This window comes from Numenius arquata, chromosome 14 (assembly GCF_964106895.1).
Source record: "Numenius arquata chromosome 14, bNumArq3.hap1.1, whole genome shotgun sequence".
NCBI classification, from domain to species: domain Eukaryota; kingdom Metazoa; phylum Chordata; class Aves; order Charadriiformes; family Scolopacidae; genus Numenius; species Numenius arquata.
The window spans coordinates 4,034,406-4,056,772 of NC_133589.1; the positions used below are offsets into that span (position 1 = coordinate 4,034,406).

General features: G+C 59.3%; 1 protein-coding gene across 1 annotated transcript; it reads right to left on the reverse strand.

Moving 5' to 3' along the window:
- Nucleotides 1–1,372: 1,372 nt before the first annotated feature.
- Nucleotides 1,373–20,930, reverse strand: RADIL (Rap associating with DIL domain). The gene is made up of 15 exons (XM_074158600.1): nucleotides 20,895–20,930; nucleotides 17,234–17,792; nucleotides 11,586–11,887; nucleotides 9,839–10,504; nucleotides 9,622–9,659; nucleotides 8,373–8,533; nucleotides 7,538–7,650; nucleotides 6,317–6,554; nucleotides 5,195–5,367; nucleotides 4,787–4,937; nucleotides 4,241–4,431; nucleotides 3,008–3,407; nucleotides 2,594–2,733; nucleotides 1,657–1,796; nucleotides 1,373–1,478 (listed from the first exon to the last, which is right to left on the reverse strand). The coding sequence occupies exons 1-15, from the start codon at nucleotides 20,928–20,930 to the stop codon at nucleotides 1,373–1,375; spliced, it is 3,414 nt and encodes a 1,137-aa protein (XP_074014701.1).
- Nucleotides 20,931–22,367: the final 1,437 nt, after the last annotated feature.

Below are 22,367 nucleotides of genomic sequence, written 5' to 3' on the forward strand. Positions count from 1 at the left end.
ATCTCTTTTTTTCTGCTCAGTGCCGGATTTAAGCACGGAAACCACAACTACAGCAGCGAAGTTTCTGAGGTTTAATTAAGGCCAACCCTGTTAAGCATCCCTTTTTTTAGCATCGCAATCCTCGGAGCGCTGTTGTTGTGAGATGCCGTGTGAACACCTGATTTGCTGCCAGAGCCCAGACGGTGCTGGTTTAAGCGCAGGGTGTGATGTAGGGCTTTGCAGCAGGCTCTTTTAATAGGGTTCAGCTAAACTAGGTCTCGGTATCTCTCTATATGCGGAAATCAGGTCGGGTTTATCCCGTTAATGTTGCTAAAAGCAGAGGGAGGACTCGGCAGGCAGGAGGCCAGGTGTGCAGGGACCGGCTAGCCGCACGGTGGAGCTGCCAGTTCGGCTCCGCTCGCTCCGCTGCCTTTGGCAGGAGATCCGCAGAGCTGTTTCGGGGACAGTCAAGTCTGAGCTTCCCCAGCATGGACTTTGGAGATGCTCGGAGCTGGGCAGGAAAGAGGACAGCCGTACAGTGGCCTGGCAAAGCTCCAGCATGGGGAAATTCTCAACTGGTGAATGTTCCACGCTGCTGGGTCAGCCTTGGGGCCTTCTGCCAGGATGGTGGTGCCGGAGCAATAAATCTGCCGTGTGAGCAAGGGCCAGAGAGTCCTTCTCTTCAAGAGGCTCCCCCCAGGACTCGCAGGGAACTGCTGGTGATGGCAGCCCTTTGCTGTGGCTGCTTCTCATCCCAAAGCAGGGCCGGGGGCAGCTTTCTTGTAGCCCAGCAGCAGAAAGGCACCTGACTCACGGTATGGCACCACGGAACTTCACTCCTAACAATGCATCCTGCTTGGAATCCTGCTCCTGGGGGCTTCTGCTGCCTTTACCATCCCTTTTCCAGCCTGATGTGCCAGCACCTCAGGTGGCCGCTGCCACAGCGAAGCCCAGGCCAGCCCCACACACTCATCTTTAAATCCTAAAGGTGGTTCACACCTTCTGCCTGCCAGCGGGAAGGCTCACGCAGGGCTGCCAGCCTAGAGGAACAGAGGAGCCTGCCCGCAGTCCCCCGTGGGAGGAGCACCCCCTTCCTGCCCCCTGCCAGAGGGGATGGAGGAACAGGAAGGCTCCTCAAAAGGGTGACCCAGGGTATATGATGAGGTCGGGCAATTGATCCGGAATGATGCTCCCAGCCAGTGTGGTGGGAGAAGCGTGCACCACCCTTGCGTGTCCTTTCATCCACTGCAGCACAGGGCCAAGGTTTCAAAAAGCAAATTGAGGGCAGTTGTGGAGTCCTGGTCCTCCCTCTCGCACTCCAGGCTCCCCGAGGTCAGCCTTAACCAGAGCTGCACCCGCGAGCTGCGGCAGAAGGACCCTTGTACCACAAGGACTAGGAGGAAGAGGAGCTGGAGCTGATTTTTTTGGCTATTTCCATGTCCGACTTGGCAACCAGAAACCGCAGCTTCTTTCCTCCGGAGCGGATGAGGTCCACCGCACTGCAGAGAGCAGCAACAGGGAGAGAGAAAGGGGGGAATTTTGGCTCCCCGTGGGTTGGCAGCACCCCCCCTGCCCCTCAGGAGCTCTTTACTGCAAAAGAGCCCGAAAACCGGGATTTGAGCATTAACTCCCACGGTGCAAACACCAGACCAAGCCCTCTGGCAAGCTGCCACTCACCTTTGGTAGTCCGCCCCGATGAGACTGGTGCCGTTGACAGCCAGGATGCGGTCCCCGATGGAGAGCCTGCCGTCGGCGGCCGCGGGGCTGTCCTCGATCAGGGTGCGGATGTAGATCCCCGGGGAGCAGAGAGGAGTGTGCTGTTGGCAGGGAAAGGTGGTGAGCGACCAGCCGGGGCTGGGGGACGCAAAAGGTTTGCAATCCCCAAGGGCTGAGCTCCCCGGGCAGGGTGGCTCTCCCCAGGCGGGTGCCTGATGCCAGGTGGGACCTGGTGGCCAGTGGTGGGGAACACCATGGCTGGATGCTGGGAATGGTGTGACTAACAGGACCGGGAAGGAAACGCAAACCTTCAGTTTTATATCAATATATACACAGAAAGGAGAGGTGGGGGAAATCTTCTTGTTCAATTTAATTAAGAGTAAAGCACCGTTAGCCTGCAGCCATCTTGGGATGGGAGCTCTTTGCTCATGGCTGTCCCAGGGGCTCGGTGATGCCCTGTTTCCTTACTGACTAATGTCCTGCCGTGAAAGGCCACTTAGTAATGATGATCCACCTCACCAGTCGCTGGTGGAGCTGTTCTGGCACCCTTCGAGCCTCCCTGCTCCCCTCCGCTTCCCTCGCCACCCGCTGAAGGGTGGAGGAAAGACCTCAGCTGAGTCATTTTCCTTCCACAAGAGCGCTGAGCCCGTTTACGCTCTCCAGCTGCAGGACAGCTGTGATGGACTTTGCGTGCACAGCACACATCCCAGGAGCAGGGATCTGCTTCTCCCTAGAGATCATTCTGTGCCTCATTTTCCCCGGGAGAAGATGCCTAGCTCCTGTGGAAAGCCATTGGCTTCTTCACTGGCTTTTCTTGGAGTATAAACCATGTCCCAAGTGTCCCACTCCGGTTGTTTGGAGGGGCATCAGCCCTGTCCCGTGGTCGGTGCCAACTCACCAAGCCGTCAATCAGCCCCATCCCCAGCCCGATGGGTCCTCTCTCCAGCTCCACCACGAAGACGTAGCAGAAGTCATCGGTGGCAGAGCTGCGGCTGGAAGACTCTGGCGTGGGGTAGTCGTAGGGGGTGGGCGAGCATCCTGGCAGCGGAGACACCGGCTTAACCCTCTGCCATCGCCCAAACCCAGCCTCACACCCTCCCACAGAAAACTGCCCCCCATAACCCCATCAAAGCCATCCCAGAGCTGGTTTCCTGCTGGGACAGGAGCTGGATGAGATGCTCCGTTGCCTCCCACCTGCCCCGTCCCCTGCAGGAACCGTGCGTGCGGGGAGGGCTGCGCAGGAGATGGGCAGCAAACACCCTCCTGCCCCCATCCTGCACCCCCAAAACAGGGCAGCACCAGCTTTTGGTACCTTCGGGGGTGCTGCCTTTGGTGCCGTTCATCCCGTTCCTCCGGGGGTCCTGCAGCCCCTTGCCGGTGCCTTGTGGGGACTCTGGGCTCCCGGAGTCGAAGTTCAGGGGGGTGGTGGGGGGTGTCAGCAGGCAGGAGGGATCTGTGGGCGCCGTGCCGGCCTTGGGGGCCAGACCCCTGCCCAGCTGCAGCTGCTTGAGCTTCTCCTGGAGCTGGGGCTCGCCGGCGGGGGGCTCGTAGGGGCAGCCATTGGTGGCCAAGCAGAGTGGGGGGGCACCTTCTGCCTCCGGCTCAGTGCAGCCCCCCAGGGAGCAGAAGTCCTCCTGGGTGACGATGTTCCCCAGAGCAGTGGCCGGGCTCTCGTTCACCTCCAGGACTTCTGGCGTTGCACGTGCCTCTTTCTTAAGAAGGAGAAAAATCCTCTGTGGGACACCCCCCCCCCACGGGTGCTTCTCACCCCCTGCCTGCACCCCACCACCAGGCAGGAGAGCTGCTGGCTCCAGCCAAAGCCTTGGGAATTCAGACACCACCAGGGCCTGTCCTGGCTTCCCAGCACAGCTCCTACACCCCAGTTTTGCAGCCAGGGCCGTGCTGGGGACACCCACAGCCAGCCAGGAGAGGACTGCTGGTCTTGTCCCTGCTGGGGAATGTCATTGGAGGGGGACGTGGGGAGGGCACAGCTCCTCCTGTGGCCCCAGAGCTGGGTGACACAGACACCCAGGGTGACGGGAGGAGGTAGCAGTGCCTGAGGATGCTGCAGGCGATGGGGACAGGGTGGGAGAGGAGAAGGGGACCTGCTGGAGTGACATCCTCCCCAGGGAGCTAGAGACGGATGGTAGCTGAGTTTAGCACCCGCAGCACGTCTCCCTGTGCTTTATAGGCATTAGCTAATTAGTGCTGTTGTGCCTGGGTACAGAGGCAAGGCGCAGGGCAGGGAGGATGGCGGGACGTGCAGGGAGAAGGGGAACGCTGCCTGCTGACATCCCCTTCTCCTCACCGCTAACGAGATTGCCGGGACGAGCCTGTCCTTCCCGCTCACCTTCCCGCACCCCCCGGGCTGGGGGATTAGCAGCACTAATCCTTCCAGCAGCTCTACAGGAGGGCATCGCCGCAGCTCCGGGCTGCAGTGGGGGGCAACAAGCCCTTGGCGCCAGGCTTGGAGGGGCTCCAGAGGGACCTGAGACCCTCCTACCCACCCAGGAGAAGAACAGCCCCTCCCTGGGGTACAGGCTACCTTTGGGGGTGCTGAGCATGGCCCCTCGCCGGCGTGGGGGCTCTTGCTCTGCAGGCTCCAGAGGAAGTGGCGGATGTAAAGGAGGTGCCGGTAGATGTTGTCATCCAACGTCTCCACCTCCAGGTCCACTTTGAAGCCCCCGCTGGGCAGGATGATGGGCGGGTGGTTGTCGAAGGACTCCAGCACCTCATCTGAAAGGCGGAGGGAGGGAGAATAGTGCTGGCCCAGGATGCACTCCACTCCTGCATCCCAGCTCTCGGCCACATGCGGTCTCCCAGCCAGGATCAGGGACACGAGGAGCTGCGAGGCGGCAGCATCCCTCACTGGGGAACGCAGAAAAGGTCCCAAACCCTTCTCAGAGCACTTTGCATCCTCTGCAATACCCAAATCGTGGGGCCGTGGTTATTCCCGAGTGCTGCAGTTTCTACAGGAGCCCCAGGGAGGGGAAGGGAATTAATTGCCTGTTTGGTTTGTACAGAAAAACCTTGGAGGGAGCCTGTGGGTGACCAGACCAGGGCAGGGCCGAGCGCGATGCCAGGGGCTCACCAGGCTGGAAGGTGGCCGGGCTCTCCTCCTCGCCAGGCTGCCACGCTGCGATGCAGCCCACGTCCATCACCGCCTGGCACTGGCTCAGCACCCGGCGGAGCTGCGCGGGGCTCAGCGCCGGGAACTCGGCTCGCAGGGACGGCCAGGTCATCTGAGTGAGGACACAGAGCACGGGGCAAAGAGCAGAGGTGAGGACCCACTATCTCCCAGGGGCAGGGGCTCACGAGGGGAGGCTCAAGAGGGAGAGGCCGGGCAAGACGGAGTGAGCCTGAGCATCCCCTTGGTACTGCCCACGCACCACCCTGTGACAGGTTGCAGAAGAAGGGCCACATCGCTGCAGAGACCCCCAAATGCTGAGCAGGGTTTCTCCCGCCCACCCCAACATTGCGAGCCCCCAGCACCCCTCACCTGGACCAGCTGGGAGCTGGGCATGGCCAGCAGGTTGGCCACGCTGGCGAGTTTGGCGAAGAACTGCTGGGCCAGCTGCTCGAAGCCAGCGCCGCGCAGCCACTCCAGCAGCAGCCGCACGCTGGCCCGCAGCTTCACCCCCTGCGACCAGTGGAAGCAGCCGAGAGAGGAGCCTGCGGAGGCAGAGCATCCATCAGCACATGCTGGGGAGTAGCCCCCTTGTCCCCCCCCATCCTTTGGCCGGAGCCCAGACCCTTCCCCAGGGCAGCAAAATAAATCCAGTCCCCAGCATCCTCTCCTGTGAGGACAGGCTGACAGAGCTGGGGGGTTCAGCCTAGAGAAGAGAAGGCTCCGGGGAGACCTTATAGCAGCCTTCCAGTCCCTAAAGGGGCTCTAGGAGAGATGGGGAGGGACTCTTGATCAGGGAGTGGAGCAATAGGATGAGGGGTAGTGGTTTTAAACCAAAAGAGGGGAGATTTAGATTAGATATTAGGAAGAAATTCTTTACTGTGAGGGTGGTGAGACCCTGGCCCAGGTTGCTGAGAGAAGCTGTGGCTGCCCCATCCCTGGAGGGGTTCAAGGCCAGGCTGGATGGGGCTTTGAGCAACCTGGTCTGATGGGAGGTGTCCCTGCCCAGGGCAGGGGGTGGAACGAGATGATCTTTAAGGTCCCTTCCAACCCAAACCATTCTGTGATCCCGTGGCTGTAACTCCTGGTGTTGGCCGGACTTCCCTTGGCACTAACAGCAGGCAGTGGGGCCGCCGTGTTAATGAGGGCTAACAAGCACCTCAGTTACAAAGCAGGCAGTGCTCATTTATTAACGAGCTGCCCCTCCGAACTGCTCTCAGCCTCCTCTGCTCAGGCTCAGAAGGGCAATGCTCTTACAGGGGTGAGGACGGAGCACTTGTGGGATTAAATCCCTCCTGGGAATGGGGAGGCAGCAGCTGGGTCTGAGCCTGGCTTCCTCACTGAGACCTGCCCATCTCCAGCCCCCTCAAGCTGCCTGAAGCCCCATCCCTCCTGCACCCCCTGAGGTGGCACTGGGATGGACTGGAAGGTCTTCCCATGGGCTGGTCCCCTATGTGTTACCCACTCCAGGCTGGGTGTTTGAGGAGGACTGACCCTTGTCCAGGAGCTGGTTGAAGAGCAGGGTGTTGGAGAAGAAGAAGAGGTAGGCGAACATCTGGGAGGTGATCTCCGGGTGCACTTCGTACTGGCGGAGCAGGTCCAGGGCCGCCTGGTAGATGAGCACGACCCTGCGGAGCTCCTCGGGCAGCGGGGGGGACGCCCGCCAGCTCTCCCGGCACTCGTTCTGGAAGGGGTTGCACTCCAGCAGGGCAGGGAGGGAGACGTACAGACACTGCGGGGAGAGCGGCAACTTCACAGCACACTGATTTTTGGGTTGGGTTGGGTTTGGTTTGGTTGGTTGTTTTTTTTTTTTGTATGAGCCGAACCTTTCCGACCCCCTCACCCCCACCAGCCCAGCAAACCCTGCTGGTGCTGCTCCAGCACGGGGCTGGTCCTGCTCACCCCCCACCCCCCACCCCCCGCCTCCATGTGCTCTGGCGTTGCGCAAGTGTTTAAAAGTAATAAATATAAAAATGTGAACGTGTCTGTCGCTTTTAGCAGCTGGAGGTGACAGCATGGGACAGCTCAGGGATCTGAAAACCGACCTGACCCCAGCCGATCAGCTGGGCGCGAGGGTGTAAGTAAAACCAGGACTGATGGGGACCACCTTTCCCTCTTGCTTAAATGGGAGAGCAGCCCTTAGAACCCACCTCTGCCCAGGCGAAGGTGGTGGTGGGGGGTGGGGGGGGGTGGCGAAGAGGAGCATCCCCTGCATCCCTCCTGCCGCCGTCCCGCACACAGCAGCCTTTCTCCTGCCTCACACTGCCCGCTCTGTTCCCTGCTCCCGATGCCGCCCGGCTCTCGCGGTCCAACGGCCACGGTCCAGGGGCCCCTTTCCATCGCGCCCTGAATCGCACCATTATGCCACGCTGGCCGGAGCCAAGCAGCTCTCCCCAAACGCCTCCCCCCCCCTTCCTCCCCCCCCACCCCAAGCCAAGCCGCTGCACTGCGGGCAGGGAAACACGCTGCAGTAATTCAATACTTTTCCTGGGCTGTGACCAAAAATCGGGGCGCTTCAGCCCAAAGGAAAACACCTCGGTGTGATGCAACTGCCAACAAGTAAGAGCTTTCAAAAAAAAAAAAAAAAAAAAAAACAACCAAAACACAAAAAACAAACAAATAAACAAAAAAACCCCCAAAAAAACCCTCCTGCACAGCCCGGGATGCTCGTGCTGGCCCCGTGGGATGCTGCCACCCTTCCTGGGGAGCACGTACCTTGGAGATGTAGTAGACGCACTGCTGGAAGGTGTACATGATCACCTCCTCCAGCACCGTCATCGCCTCCTCGCTGGCCGTGATGGTCGAGGAGAACAGAGACTCCTTGGAGCCTACGGGGTGGAGAGGAGGATGGGGGGGGGGAGCAAACTCGCAGCAGCAAGGCTGAATTCCCCACTCCCCAAATCCCCGGGGTAGGGGCTTTTAGTGCTCCTGGGCTGGCATCACCACCATGGCAACCCCCCAGGAGGGGCAAAGAGGCTCCCCTCGTCCCGGAGCGCCCGCTTGCCGTCTCCCAGGCCTCACAACACCGCTGGCAGCACAGCCCAGCATGGGGCTCTGCCCCACTGCATCCCTCCTTCCAGCAGCCTCTCTGGCCTGGAATTTTTAACCTGCTTGATAGACCAGTTTTCTGAGGCTGATTTAATCCCTTTTGCTTCTTTTTTTAATTTTTTTTTTTTTTTTTTTTTTGCTGGCACGAACACGGGCTCACCAGCGAGCGGTTCTGCAGGGCTGCCTGCCAATCCCGGTGCCCCCGCAGCAGCTGGGGGGCCAAAAAGCCACCCCCGAGGCATTAACCACGAGCTGCCGGGGTGGAAAGGGGAGGCTCAGCTGCCAACGCAGCACGACCTGGCCCCGAAGCCGAGGAGCACCACAGCACGACGCGAGGCTGCTCCTCCCCAGAGATTACCCCAGCCTGCACCGCAGAGACGTCCCCGCTGATGAGGATTATGGGGTGGGGTTAAAGGAGCATCTCGGGGGCTTGTGACCAGGGATTAGTGGAGCAAAGTCGTTCCTGCCGGAGAAGGGAGCAGGGCACTGCATCCAGCCCTACCTCTGACGTCCAGCTCCTCCTCCATGCTCTGGATGTAGGTGGGTGATTTCTGCTGGATGAAGTAGAGGACCTCAATGGCATTGGCCATCCAGAAGAGGATGTGCTGCAGGTCCGGGAGAAGGTCCGTGATGGTGAAACGGGACAGGGTGGCAGGGTCCTGGCTGGGGAGACATAGCGGGTGTTACAGCTGCTGTTCCTCAGCATCCCCACTCAGACTTTTGGGGAGAAAACAGCCATTCTGGGGCAATGCCAGAAAGCATCCCTTCACCCCCAAGCCCAGCACCCCCTTAGGAGGACTCTATAAGCAAAAATCTTGTGGTTCCTGCTCTGTGGGACAGCAAAGGGGACCCTGCAGGGACCGGGCTGGCCAAGGGTCACCTGGACTTTGTGGGGTGCCACTTTTGGGGGGGATTACCCCTAATACAGCTGAACTGCAGTAAATACTCGTGGCTGAAGAGCAGCTCTCCCGGAGAAATATGCGCTGTTCCTGCCAGCTCTGGATGGTTAAATCCAGCCCGGCTGTGCTGGGCTGTTCAAAAATAAAACAAAATAAATAAAAAGCATCTGGGAAGTTTCTCAACTGCTGAACTGCTTTTTCCTGCTATAGGAAAGGCCTGGGAAGCATCCTCGGAGCTTGTCCTAAAGGAGAGCTCACAGCAAACACCAACCGTTTCTCCAGATGCTGCTTTGGAGCCTGGATTTTGGAACTGGCTGGGAAGCCAGCCTCGCACCCCGCCGGGAGCCAGCTCCCCACACCGCTGTGACAGCCCCAAAGTGGTGCTCCCCACCCTGGGACACTGTGTGCCACCGTCCCTGGATGCACACATGCAACGCCACCCCTGACCTCGCTCCACAGGGGAGTCTTAAGCATGAACGGGGTGAGACCCCGCGCTGGGGCCTTCCCTGCTACATTCCTCGAGGATGCTGAAGCCACACGTGCAAAGCCTTGGCCTGGTCCTGGACTGCAGAAGACCCCAGAGCTGCTTCAGGTCCTATTCCCCGCTCCCCCAAGCTGGCCTGCTTTTCCAGCCCCGCACATTCCCAAGCAGCAGCCTTGCAGGCACCGTGGTGGAAGGACCAGAGAGCTGAATGCATGGGATTGAGCAGGAAAAATCAGCGGGTATCGGTGCCACCAGGCTGGGAAGGTGGTTTTAGGCAGCCACGGACTCCCCTCACTCATGGAGGAAGAACTGGGTTGAATTCTCCCTGTTTTGGGGCAAAACAAGGAAGGGGGGCAGGTCGCACTTACTGCTGGGACTGCTTCTCAGCCAGCTCCCGTGTCCGCTCCTGGCCAGGGAGAGAAGGGAAAGCCAAATGAAAACCAGTGGGACAGCCTGGCACGAGCATCACCCCAACCAACACTCCCTGCTGTCCCTGCCGCAAGGGACAGCCTGGGAGAAGCCCCCAGCGGGTGGTCCAGCAACAACCCCCACCCCACCAACACCCCCGTCCCACCGCCGACTGACCCACACCGTCCTCTGGATCATTTTGGCCACTTTGAGCAGCAGCTGCCCGAAGTCGCCCGGCTGGAAGCTGGTAGCCGAGTGCTGGATGCAGAGGCAGAGCAGGAAGGCGGGTGTCAGCTTGTGGTCGTCCCCCCCCGGCTCGATCAGGGTCATGATGCGCCGCAGGAGCACGTCCTCGGCTGCCGGCTCGAACTCCAGCAGCAGCTTTCTGCGGGGTGCCCGGGGGCCACCGGCGGGCGAGGGGCCCTGCTTTTTGGTGGCAGGGTCCCTCTCCTTCAGGAGGCTGCCGCACGCCCCGCAGACGGGGGGACCGTCGGGGACGGCGGGATGCAGGGCTCGCAGCCTCAGCAGGGTCTGCGCCGGCAGCGGCTGCGCCTTCATGGGGTCCTTGTAGAGGAGCAGGTAGTAGAGACCCAGGGAGAGGAGGTCCCCGTGCCGCAGCACGACCGTCCGGGCCACCTCGGCGAAGTTGACGGAGATGCCAGCGCCGGCGATGGGCTCCAGCACCAGCTTCTCCTCCGAGCGATGCCGGGAAGGTCGGAGCTTCCTGATGGTGCAGTGCAGGGGTAAGATGTCGGGGGCCGACAGGCTGATGCTGGGCTTGCTCGCCTGCGTCCTCTGGCCCACCGTGTGCTGCTCGCGGTTCAGCAGGTAAACCAAGCTGTCCTGCCAAGCGGGGAGAGGCGGCATGAACCGGGGAGGGGGGGGTGGTGGGAAAAAGGGACCCTCCTCCCCACCGCCATGCAGTGGGTGCTGCAGCCTCCTGTGTCCCCGGCTGCCCACCCGCCTGCTGCACCTTTGCACAGCAGAAACACCTTTCTCCCACTATTTTTCTTGCTGCCGAGCAGGAGAGCAGCGATGCCTGCTTTGGGCACCCTAATAAATGGGCACAGTAACTTTGGACATGCAGGAAATGGGGCCGCTTTGGGCAGAAGGAACCCTCCCTCCACCTCTCACCCCCTCCTCTTCCCACAGCTGCTTTTCCTTCCCATCTTCTCCCCCCAGACTGCAGTGGTGCCTAGCCTGGGGAGAACGGTGGGACCATCCCCTTCTCCCCTCAGAGCAGCAGGTCCCTGCCCTGCCTGTCCCCCAGCCTGCCCGCACGCCCCGAGGCAGCTCACATAACCGCCCCGTGCCTCAGTTTCCCCAGCTCTACTAACGGGTGAGGGCTGCAGTGCCAGTGCCACCCTGCCAGAAAGCTCGGAACACCCAGGCACGCAACGGGGACAAGGTAGACATTAACTTAAGAGCCGTCCCAGTCCTTTCCAGTTCTCCAAGTGCCTCCAGCACTGGGGAACAGGGGCTCCCAGACGCGCTGTCTCCTCGCTGCCTCTCATTACATTTGCCACTAACGAAGCAGCCAGACAGGTGCTGGGGCAGCCCAGCCATCACCCACAAAACCGGGCCTCCCTTATGCCAGGGCAGGGATGTTGCTCTGGGGGCTTTCCCCGTGCCGGGGGCGGGGGGGGTGTCACAGGTCCTTGCTTCGCTCTCCCCCCACTTTGTGCTTGGGGACAGCCTGGGGGACAAGGCTGCAAGTCCTAAGCTGGCACCACTCGTTTTCTAAAGGATGCTCTTCCACACCACTTGCCCCCTGTCCCAATCCCAGCAGCTCCGGCCATGCAAGCAGCCCCCCTTCCCCGGGGTTTGGGGGGGTGGGGGGGTGGGAGGAAAGCGGGGGGGGTAGCGGAGGGGTGTTGTTGCCGGGGGGGGTGGTGAGTGAGCGGGGAGGCGGCGCGGTGCTTACATGCTGCTGGCTGTAGCCCTGCAGGAGCAGGAGGTGCGGGGACTGGTAGAGGGAGTACCGCATGCTGCCGCCGCTCCGCGCCGCCGCCGGGCTCCCGGGCAGGGTGGAACAGTGTCTCTGGAGCCCTTCCCCGCTCCCGCTCCCGGTCCCGACCCGCCGAACCGGGCAGTCCAGGCTGGTCTCGCTGAGGCTGCGCCGCAGGAGCGGCGGCGGGGGGGGACCGCGCCGCTCAGCCCCCGCCGGCGCCCGCCGGGCCCCCCGCGCCCGGTGCCGCTGCAGCTTCCGCGCTTGGGCGTTGATGCCTGCGGGGAATTTGGGGGGGGGGGGGGGGGGGTGAGGGGTAAAGGGGTGGAAAGCAACGTTCAGCCCCCCCCACCCCACCCTCCAGCCCCCCTCCGGGACCCCCGCAGCCGCAGCACCCCGCGGCTGGAGGGATGCTGCAGCGCGGGAGAGGGGATGGAGCGCACACACACACAACCCCCCCAAGGACTACGCGGTCCCCTGCCCTCCTCGAAAGGTGACACTATGACACCAACGCGCGGAGTTTTGTGCCCCAATGCCACCGCCAAAAAGGGGATGCCCCAACCCTCCCCAGCCCCCAAACCCCACTGACCGGGGGGGGGGCAGATCAGCGTCCGCAGCATCCCCCACCCGCCCCCGGCCACGCTGCCAGGGCTGGGGGAGGGGGGGGCGGGGGGGAGAGGAAATCTTGCTAAAAGTAAAATTAGCTCAATCTTGGCAAATAAAAAAGAGCCTGGATGCTGCCTTCGGCACGCGGTGGCCAGCAGCAAGCAGGAGCCACGGGGAGCCCTGTCGGTTCCCCCCCCCAGCATCAGCCAGGCATGAGAGTTGCAGAGGAGCCTGCCCGCCTGCCTGCCGCAGGAGCAAGCTGTAATTAACTTCTCCCAAGCATCAATTCGGGCAGAGCCATCCGCAAGACGAATGGGAGCCAGAGCGAATGAATAGGCCTGGCCGAGCTGCAAAAGCAGCCCCTGGTGTGGCATCCCCAGCCCCGGGGGGGGGGGGATCCCCACGGGCCCCTCCATGCTGCAAGGGTGGCTCAAGCCCTGCCGGAGACATCAGAAGTTGTGGGTCCAACGGGTGATGCTCGTACCTGGGGTGAGCAGCCTCCTGGGAGCAGGTCACTGGCATTCAGGGAGGACGAAGAGAAGGGGGGGAAAAAAAAACCTAAAGGATTGGCTTGCGGGAGCAGCACGGAGGCAGAGCCCCGCTCGCAGCTCGGATGGCCAGAGAGAAGGCTTCGGCCGGCGGGATTTGGGGACGGCCAGCGGGATTTGGGGACGGCAGAGCGGAGAGCCCAGTGCCCGAGGCTGCTTAAAGGGACACTCACAAGCTCAGACCCCAAAAAAAAAAAAAAAAAAGTCATCTGCCTTATTTGGTGAGGAATGGGCCGCAGGTTCTGAAATACATTTTTTTGTTTGTTTGTTTTGAATCGAGTGCTCCTTTGCTGGGAAAATGAAAGAGATGGAGATGGGGAGGGTGGGTGGGGGTGGGAGAGGGAGAAAATAGCCCCTCCTGTTTACATGCCTTGGGATTAGGGCAAGGCATGGCCGAGCAGCCCCGAACAGCCCAGTGCCCTGCGTCCTTCTTAAAAAGGCAATCAGCCCCGCTCACGTCCCTGTCACGGCCAGCAGCACGGCATGGGACGCCTGCGTCCCACAGATGTGAAATCCAGGGGGTTCAACAAGCCTGCCCGGGTGGGAGCACAGCCCAAGCCGTGCCACTGGGGATGCCAAAGACCACCCCAAAAGTGCCTGCAGGAGGTCTTGGCTCTCCCCAGCAGCCCTGTCCCCAACCCACAGCATGGAAATGAGCCAAAGGGATGAAGGACGGCTGGGCGATGCAGGTCCCAGCCTGGCCCGTGGGAGCGGAGGAGGAGAAGGGGCCGGATCCTGGGGAGCAGCTCTCACTGGAGCTCATTGCCCTGGGATGAAGCGGGAGCTGCCGGGACTGGGGTCCCACTGCCTGGAGAGACGCGCCATCACCGGTCCCTTATCTAGGGGAAAGGAAGCTTCTGTATTTATTTTGTGTAGGGAAAAAGCCGCTTTTTTACTGCCGATAGAGCTCCCATCACCGGCTCCCTGCTAACCCCGGAGCTGCGCTGGAAAGATAAACACAGCTCTTTTCCTGAGCGTAACAAAGTCTCTCCATAAAAACGGGGTTGTTTTTTTTTCAGTCCTCTAGTGCTTTTTTCTCCTCCCAGGCGTTTGCAGGTTATCTCACCCAAAACACTGCGTGAGCATCCCCTGACACTGTGTGGCCAGGGCAGAGCTGGCAGCTGCAGAAGCCACTTGGCGATGCAGATGGGAACGGGGCAGGATTGTACCCTGTCCCTTAGGGAGAGCCAGGCACCCCAGGCAGGGCCACCACGTGTCCCCCAGCCAACCCCCACCGACCTGCTGCCTCTAAACCCATCCTGCATCCCGGGGAGAAACCCACCAGCTGTGGTGCCTGGGATCTGCCTCTTTTTCAGCCTAGGAAAGAGGTTCCCTTCTCCTAGTTGAGAAATAAATCAGTCAATAAATAACTCCAGGGGCCCCAGGAAAGGAGAAATGCTTTGAATTTACCCAGGAGGGGTTAACGCCGGGCTAGTCCTTCCTAATGTAATTGCTACACAGACCCTGCAGGGAGTCTTCCCTGGATGCAGTCCTCCTAAAGTGTATCAAAGCCAGATCCTCAGAGGTACCTGCCAGAGCATCTTTTACTATAATAAGCTTAACTCCGTAAGTTTCCCAAGGTGTGTGCACCATTCAGCCTCCAGCCTCCCAGGAAAGTCCCTGCAAACTCAGGACACGGTGCAAAACGGGGTTGGTTTGGAAGAGGAATGCCATACAGATGCCAAGTGCTGCACGTCCCTCCCAACACCTTCCAGTTTGTGGGTGTTTTCCCCAGGTGCTCCCTAATCGCTGCCTCATCGCTCCCCAAAAGGAGCGGGACCAGGGGAAGCAGTGAGAGAGGGTGTCAGCCTCGTTTACTGTAGGGATGCTCTACCTGTGCTGCTAATTAGTGGTGTGAGGAGTGAGTGCTTTCCTCCCCAGTGAGAAGCAGCTAATAAACTAATTAGGATAATGGGTAACTGAGCAGATAAAACTCTTAAGCTATTTGCTAACAGGTCATGGATGGGTGTGGAGCCTTTCCCCCAGCAGGAGGGCAGGCAGTGATGTACCAGCCTGTGTGAAGCTGGTGGTCCCAGCCCTGCTGCTCCAGCGATGCCCTGCGCCAGGAAAGGCCCTGCAGGTACTTCCCTGAGGATCCTGCTTTGCAGCATCCCTGTGTTTTGGTTTGGTTTGGTTTTTTTTCCTAGGGATCTGTGAGCTCAAAGTCCCTTTATTTTGCACAGATGCTGCATTTTCCGCACCAGCGCCCCATCACCCCGCACAGGCAGATGATGCTTGAGGCTGGTGACAAGGGTGACCCCGGTGGAGAGGACTCGCAGTCAGTCCCTATCACACCAGGAGTTTTGTGTCTTTTTGAGGTGCTGGATGAGGAGGAAGCAGATGCCTCCTCCAGATGCTCTGCATCGCTCCCGTCTATCCCCAGCAGCTTGCGGATGGGGTGGGAGAGTGCGGTCCCAGCCCCACAGCATCCCTTTGGGAAGTGCCACAGGCAGAGACTGGCAACAGAGCCTGCCACCAAAATAAAGGGCTGCAGAAGTGAGACTTCTACAGGGTAAGACAAATAAGGGCTGTGTAGTCTGCAGAGCAGACAGCCTAAACAAATGTGGGTGTAGGTTTTTCTGTCTCGGAAGAGCTTGGTCAGCTATGGAAAATGCCCGAAGCTTTAAAAAATGGAGAATTTCCACCACCCCACCCAGGAGCGCTCAAACAAATGAAGCGATAACTACATTGAAAGTGTAATGGGCTTATTTCCAGAGCCAGGGCACGCGATCCAGTCAGGAACTTCTCCTCCACCAGAAATCACCAAGGGGTGCCAAGCCCAGGCCAGCTCGGTGCCGACTGCTCCTGTGCCAGGCTGGAGCCCGCCTCTCCCCTGGCCTGCGTGGGAGCCTTACCCTCCCCACGGCTGCCAGCCCACCCAGGATCCAGGTCACGGGTGGAAATGCTGCTCGCTGCAGCCGAGGGGGAGAATTTGAGGCCGAGAGTTGAAGTGACCTTGGGCTCAGGCAGGGAGCTGCCACGTGGTCCTCCCCACCGCGTGCTGTAACCATCGCGCTTGGCTCTTGCCCTTTCCTCCGTTCAAAAGAAGCTGTTTTTAGAGTCCCCTCTCTCCCAAAGTGCTTAACGGCTCTCTGATCCCAGCTGGAGAAAGCCAAAGAGAGGAGCAGAGCATCCACCTTTGCCGCTCCCGAGCCCCTTTGTCTCTGCATCACACGTGCAGCGAGATGGGACCGATCCTGTAGCGTCCCCTCCCTGACCAGGCACGAGGACTGGACACGGTGAGGGATGGAGAGAGCCCTGTCTCGCCATCGGCGCCTTGCACAGCACTAATTTGGGGCTGGGGGCTGCTTTCCACTCCTCCTCCATCCTTCCCATTTCAAGGCGGCAGGTGAGCCCATCCCCAGCTCCCTGCGCTGATGGGGATCTGCAAACTCCGTGCTTGGATTTTTGGGGCACCCAGGCAAAATCCCAATTGCAAATTGCAGCTGGTGGGGCTCCAGCAGCCTCTACTCTCCCCCCAAAATGCCCACGGCTGGTTTCCTTCATGCCCTGTGCCCGGGCTCCTTCTAGCCCTCGTTAAAGCCAATGGGAAAGGAGCCCACTGGCATGGGACAGGTCGGGCCATTTGTTCTGCTGCTGGTGGGGGAACCTTGGCTCTCGTTTGTGGAGTGTCCAGGGTAATCCTGCACCCTCATTAGGTTATTTTTGACAATTCCAACCCTTTCCTACAGGTGTGAGGAACCACTCGCTGGCCATCCCTGGCTGACATCTCCCGAGCTTGATCCAGACCCCTCCATCAGCAGGTCAGACCCTTCAAGGGCATCAAGCAATTAAAAACCTGATTTTTAAACCTTCCAGCCCTCATCCTCACAGGTTTTTAACTGAGGGTGGAAGGAGGGAAGCTTCATTACTCTGTGCTGGGGTCACTTATTAACCTGCTGGTTCCTAATGATGCACTTATCTCCTCCTGCCAGCCCTGGACTCAATCAGGCACCTCCGGGAGCAGGGGGTGTGGTATGTGCTCTCCTGCCCTACATTGCTCTCTCTTCATTAGCTTTTCATTTTGCTTAATTGCTCCTGCAGATTTGCCCAGGGTGCCTGGCCTGGAGGATGCCTGTGGGGAGGTGGGGCAGGGGGAGTGGGGCAGTGCTTTGCTGGGCACGAAGCTGCGTCGAGGTGTGGGATGCCGTGATGCCGGTTCACGGTGATGGGGAGAGCAGGCAACCCCAATCGATTGCCCAGCTGCATGTGGGGATTTGGTATGGACCCCTAGACTGGCTGGGGTAAACATCTGATGTCACAGGTACCGAGCTGATGCAGGAGAGCACTGAGTACCAACTCTACCCGAGAGCTTTGCAGCTAAAACGCAGCTCTCCTCCCACCCAGCACTTGCACCACCACCCTGTGCCCAAAACACGGGCAAAAAAGTGTGGGGTGCATCTTCCCGTGGGCAGCTCAGGGGGGCGGCAGCTCCCCAGCCCCTCTCCCTGCCCCACACCTGGCTCTGACCTGCGGTGGTGGTGTCCACATCCTTGGCTGCCAGTTCCTCCACCTCCGCCCTCTTGCGAAGCTCCAGCCGCCGCGAGAAGCCCTCCCTGGGCTTCCAGAGGTCCTGGATGAGCAGCGGCTTCTCATGGTCGCCAAGGACCCTCAGCCCCTCCGTCTGCCACCGTTTCTCGGGGCCCTCGAACTTCCCGATGACGTCGCACAGGGCATACTGCCCGGCGCTGAGCTGGCTCAGCCCGTAGCGCTCCAGGGCTTCCTTCACCAGCTCCCGGGCGCCCGAGCTGCCTGTGGCCAGCACACTCTTGTAGTTGGTGCCCGCGCAGATGTTGCCCCCGAAGATCTTCAGGACGCCAGGGGCCGAGAGCTGGGTGGAGAGCTCGGCAGGGTCATCCTCCCCAGCTGCCGGGGAAGCAGAGGTTGAGCTCCGGTCCTTGTAGCTCAGCGTCCGGTACAAGACCTGGGAGAAGATCCGGCTCTGGCGCTTCAGCCGGTTCTTGGATGGTGGAGCCATGGTGGAGGAGGACCCATAAAACATCGTGCGTGAGGTCGTCATGAGGCGCAGCTGGGCAAGGAAGAATTAAAAAAAAAAAGGAAAGATCAGCAGTTTGGGGGCCAGATGTGCAGCAGCGAAGAGCAAGCAAGAACCAGCTGGTGGCCACGGAGCAGCTGCTGTCACCTCCAAGGTGGAAAGGGACAGCAGCGAGGGAGGGCCATTTCCCTTGTGCAACCCAGCCAAGCTCCGCTGGGCTCCTTGGCATCAGCACCATTAGCCCAGGATGGATTTGTCCCTGAAAACAGAGCCTGGAGTGATCCTGAATTTCTCCATCGAGTGTATTAAGAGGTCCCTCTTGCACAAGCAAAATGCAGTGGGAGGAGCACAGAGCTCAGCAGGACTTGGCGGGGCCCATCCTGGTCAGGAGCCAAGGCATCAAGAGTTACTTTCACTAACGAGTTTACGGAGCAATCCCATTTTTTAGAGGTGAAACAGGAAGCTCAAGTGCAAATTCAATCACTCTGAGGTCACCGCTAAATGCTTTTGCTCACCGAGAGGCACGGGGTGAAAATGGGCTTTAATTAGCCTTTCTAAAAATGTCCTGACTCTGGCAAATCTCTGGGCTGTTGCGAGTTTGTGGAGGGTGTTAAAGCACGTGGTGGCATCGCTGAGAACGCCGCCCTTGTCACGTTAGCCAGGACAGGGCTGCTCGGGGTGGCCCCGGGCAAGCAGTGACCAGAGGAGAGGTGGCCATGGCTACGAGACAGCTCCTGGTGCACCTTGGTCACCGGGAACAGGCTGGGAACCATGGTGCTCTTCCGGCTGTAGGCAGATAGTGGTCCTGCCCGGTGTCACCGCCGACATCTGGGGCTGGCTTTGAAATCGCATCCTGGATGCGCAAACACCCGGCGCTTGCACGGCGCTGATAACACCACCGGCCGCACCACGAGCCGCTGGCGGGGAAGGGCCGGAAAGAGAATTTGAACATTTCTGATTTGGACAGGACAGGGATTTCCCTCATCTCCAGATTCACAGCATGCCGCCTGCGTGCAGGGAACAGGCACGGGCAGGGACTCGGTGAACGCACAAGGGACCCCCAGAACGTCCCATCCACGGCTATCGGAGAACTTTGATGCAGGGGTTGGTGTGATCCAGCTGTGGATGGCCAGGGAGACGTGGGGTGCCGGCAGCTTTCTGAGTCTGCAGCCCCACCTCGCTTGGGCAGGATCTCACCGCCGGAGCAAACCCAGCACCATCAGGCAGAAAGAATGATGTCGGCCCTGGAAAGCCTCCAAACCACCATCTAATTCAGGAAGAAAAAGCGTCCCTGCTGCTAATGGAAGAGGTCACCTTCTAACCCAGAAACAACCTCCCTGCTGCACGTGGGGGATGTCTGCAGGGTGTACATCTCCCCACCCCAGGACTGGAGGCCCACTGGATGATGAAGATGGGGAAACTGAGGCACCAGCAAGCATTAAGACTGCAGGATGTGCCTGGGAGCTGTGTGATCCTGCTGCACTCCAAGTCACCCCCTTTGCCCCGCCCCCCCCCTCCCACCAGGACTGTGAAAATGCTGGGGTTTGTCCTTCCTCCCAACCTGCTGGCCCTGGCACGTCGCTGCCGCCTGGCTCCCCAAAACCAGGCTTAGCAATCAGCCTGGAAAGCAGGGCTTAGCATCTCGTGTTTGGTACCTGGCCAGCTGAGCCAAGAGTTGGCTCCCTAGCAGCTTCACCAAACCCCCTCTGGGTCTGGGAAAGGCTACCCCTGTTCCCACCTTGCAACTGGAGAAACTGAGGCAGGGATGGGGTTAAGGCTACAGCTCCCCCCACACTGCTGCTGCTCCTCCTCCAGCTGAGCACAGAGCTGCTGCTGGGGACATCCCTTGGTGTCTGCTGTGTGACATCTCAGGCAGACCCGACCTGGGGAGCAGGTCAGGGCACTGGCAGACAGTCGGGCTGAAGAACGGCTTCCCCAGGCTGTCAGCAGGGCCCCGCCAGCCTCATTAACATCAGCCAGAAGAAAAACTGCCCCAGTGTCCCTACAAGACCTTGCCATCAAGGATGCAAAAGATGAAACTTTGTCATCAAATCACTGTTTTCGGTTCCTGGATTTAATCTCCTCCACCCTGAACAACCTCTGGCACAAAGGGAAACCTTTTAACATCTGCTGCTGGTAAAATTGTTCCTCCAAACCCACATCACAGACGGAGACACCATCCTCGCTTCTCACAGGTCCCTGCCTGGTTTTGAATATGTTATTTATAGCTCAGCCATTTTCCTGCTCTTTCCATCAAATACAGCTTCTACAGAGTGCAGGGGCAAAGGCATTTCTTGGGGCGGGGGGGAGAAATAAGAAGATTGAGAGAAACTTCTAGCCTGGTCACCCAGTTGTTCAACATCTGGAGCAACACCCATGGGATTCCAGCAGGCACCAGCCTGAGAAATGGCAGCCTTATCCCGAAGACAGCGTAATGCAGAGGACTCGAATGGATGGGGTGAGATGATAACAAGATGGGCTCTTCCTGCATTTACACTTGGGCACACCAGTCACCAGCACCTCCGAGGAGGCTGAAGAGAAAACCATGGTAGGTGTGATGCTGTTGGGTCCTGCTGCGAGAGCGGGGATGTTCCAGCTGGACCCAGCTACCTGGGTTAACTGTTCGGGCACATCTTCCCGCAGGTTGGTGGCACACGTTCTCCGAGACCCCCCCCCCAGGCCAGGTGAGCCCCCACCTCGCTGCAGGCAGCCCAGTTCCCTGGCTCGTTGTCAGAGGATACACGCCTGCAGCTAGAGAAGCGTGACCCAGACTTCCCAAAGAGTCCCCTTCAGCACTCAGTAATATCTCTGCTAACAACTGTAGAGTAATTAGCCAAAAGCCTGTGATTGCCTCCCAGCAGGATCTCCATCAGGTATCCTCCACCTCCTCGCACGCTGTGCCTGGCCACACCAAAACCTGCTGTTTTCCCCGGTCAGCAGTGTCTGTATTTATTCTGCAGAGCTATGACAAATGCTTTTGGAATTCACATGGCCACCACATGTCCTTCCATCATCACAACTGACTCCGCCACCACCGGGGACTTTCCTGTGGGCTCCGAGGTTCCTCCTCCCAACGTGGGTGAGCAGCTCCTTCCCACTGCCCCCACCCAGCGCTCACGCAAAGCTTCCCCTTACCTTGCCATCCTTCTCATGTGCCTTTTCTCCTTCCATTCATCGTCTTCCTCAAAACGGGCCTCCCCCACTGTCACTCATCATCCCGGGCAGGTGTCTGTCGTGTCTCTGCAAGAGGAAGAGGAGGAGCGGTCCAGGGCTGCTCACAGACATCAGCCACTCGCAGTGCGGTGGCTTTGGTGGGCTCAGAGATGCTGTGGCTCCGCTCCTGATGTGCGTCATGTTTGCACAGAGGCTACTGAACCACATATATATCCCCTATAGCTCATCATATCACTGTATTCCCCCACCTCAAGCTAAACAGCACAGTCCCTAGCTGCTGCTGAGAGCTGCTGACCCCTGGGGACCTACGGAGGATGTGTGGTTGGTGACGGGTGTGTTCGCACATGTTCATCCAGCCACAGCCCGTAGGTGGGGAAGACCAGACCAGCCCCAAGCTCAGGCTCCATCACAGCAGGAACACGCCAGCCTTGTGGGGGAGACGAAGCAAACCCAGCCATGGTGATGCCCACCAACAGCATCTACCCCATCGCAAAGGGACAGGGAGAGAACAGCTATAGGAAAAGAAAGGCGAAGGGGAGGAGATGGGACCAGCAACAACCCCACCTTTATCTCCTTCTCCCAAGCACACGTGTCCCCAAGGACGCTAGGCTGGGGACCTTCTCACCCATGGGTGGACAACGGGTCCTGGACCAGCTCCTTCCCCCCAGCAGCCACAACACGCTGGGATGCTCACTGAGACTTGTTTTTCCTGGATCTCAGTCTATTTCGCTGGACATAAGGAGAACCACCGAGCACCATCCCCTCAACCTCCTGGCACAGATCTGCGGGAACGGGACCACTGGTAACCAAAAGAGAAAAGAAGCACCTGCAAAGTGCCTGCAGTGATTTCACAGGTGTTTCTCAGAAAGAGCCAGAAGGGCACAAGAAATACCCTTTTCCACAGCTCCACTGTGATTAAAGACAAACGCACCATCTAATTAAATCACCTAATCAGGGCCTTGGTGCGGGTTGGGTCCAGCCCCTCTTGCTGGCCCAGCGCTGGGGCTACGGGAGAAACTTTCTGCAAGGCCACGGGGTCGTGATGCGAAAGGTAAAGAGATGCTCAAACCACCTCTGCTGCTCCACGTTTCTTCCAATGATTAATCGCTCTCGACGGTTAAATATTTATGCCTTATTTCCAATGTGTCTGGCTTCAGCTGCCAGACATTGATTCTCATCACGCTTTTCTCTGCTCAATTAACGAGCTTTTGGCTACCATGTATTTTCTCCTCTGCGAGAGTATTTAGATGCTTTAATCAAGCCCCCCTTGTTTCTCTTAGAGTTGATTTATGAGCAGCATAACTGGATGGCCATCTCCTCTCTCGCTCTGAGACATTTTCTGCAGCCTCTTGGTCCCTTCCCCCCGGTTCCTGCATCTCCTCGGCTGATGTGGAGAGACTGGGTTTGGCTTTCATAAGCCCAAATTTGGTTCTG

Coding starts and splice junctions, on each gene's coding strand:
- RADIL (XM_074158600.1), bottom strand. CDS start 20,930: ATGGAAGGAGAAAAGGCACATGAGAAGGATGGCAAG. Junction 17,793..20,894: donor CACATGAGAAGGATGGCAAG/GTAAGGGGAAGC, acceptor TTCCTTGCCCAG/CTGCGCCTCATGACGACCTC. Junction 7,651..8,372: donor GGAGGAGCTGGACGTCAGAG/GTAGGGCTGGAT, acceptor TCCACCCCGTAG/GCTCCAAGGAGTCTCTGTTC.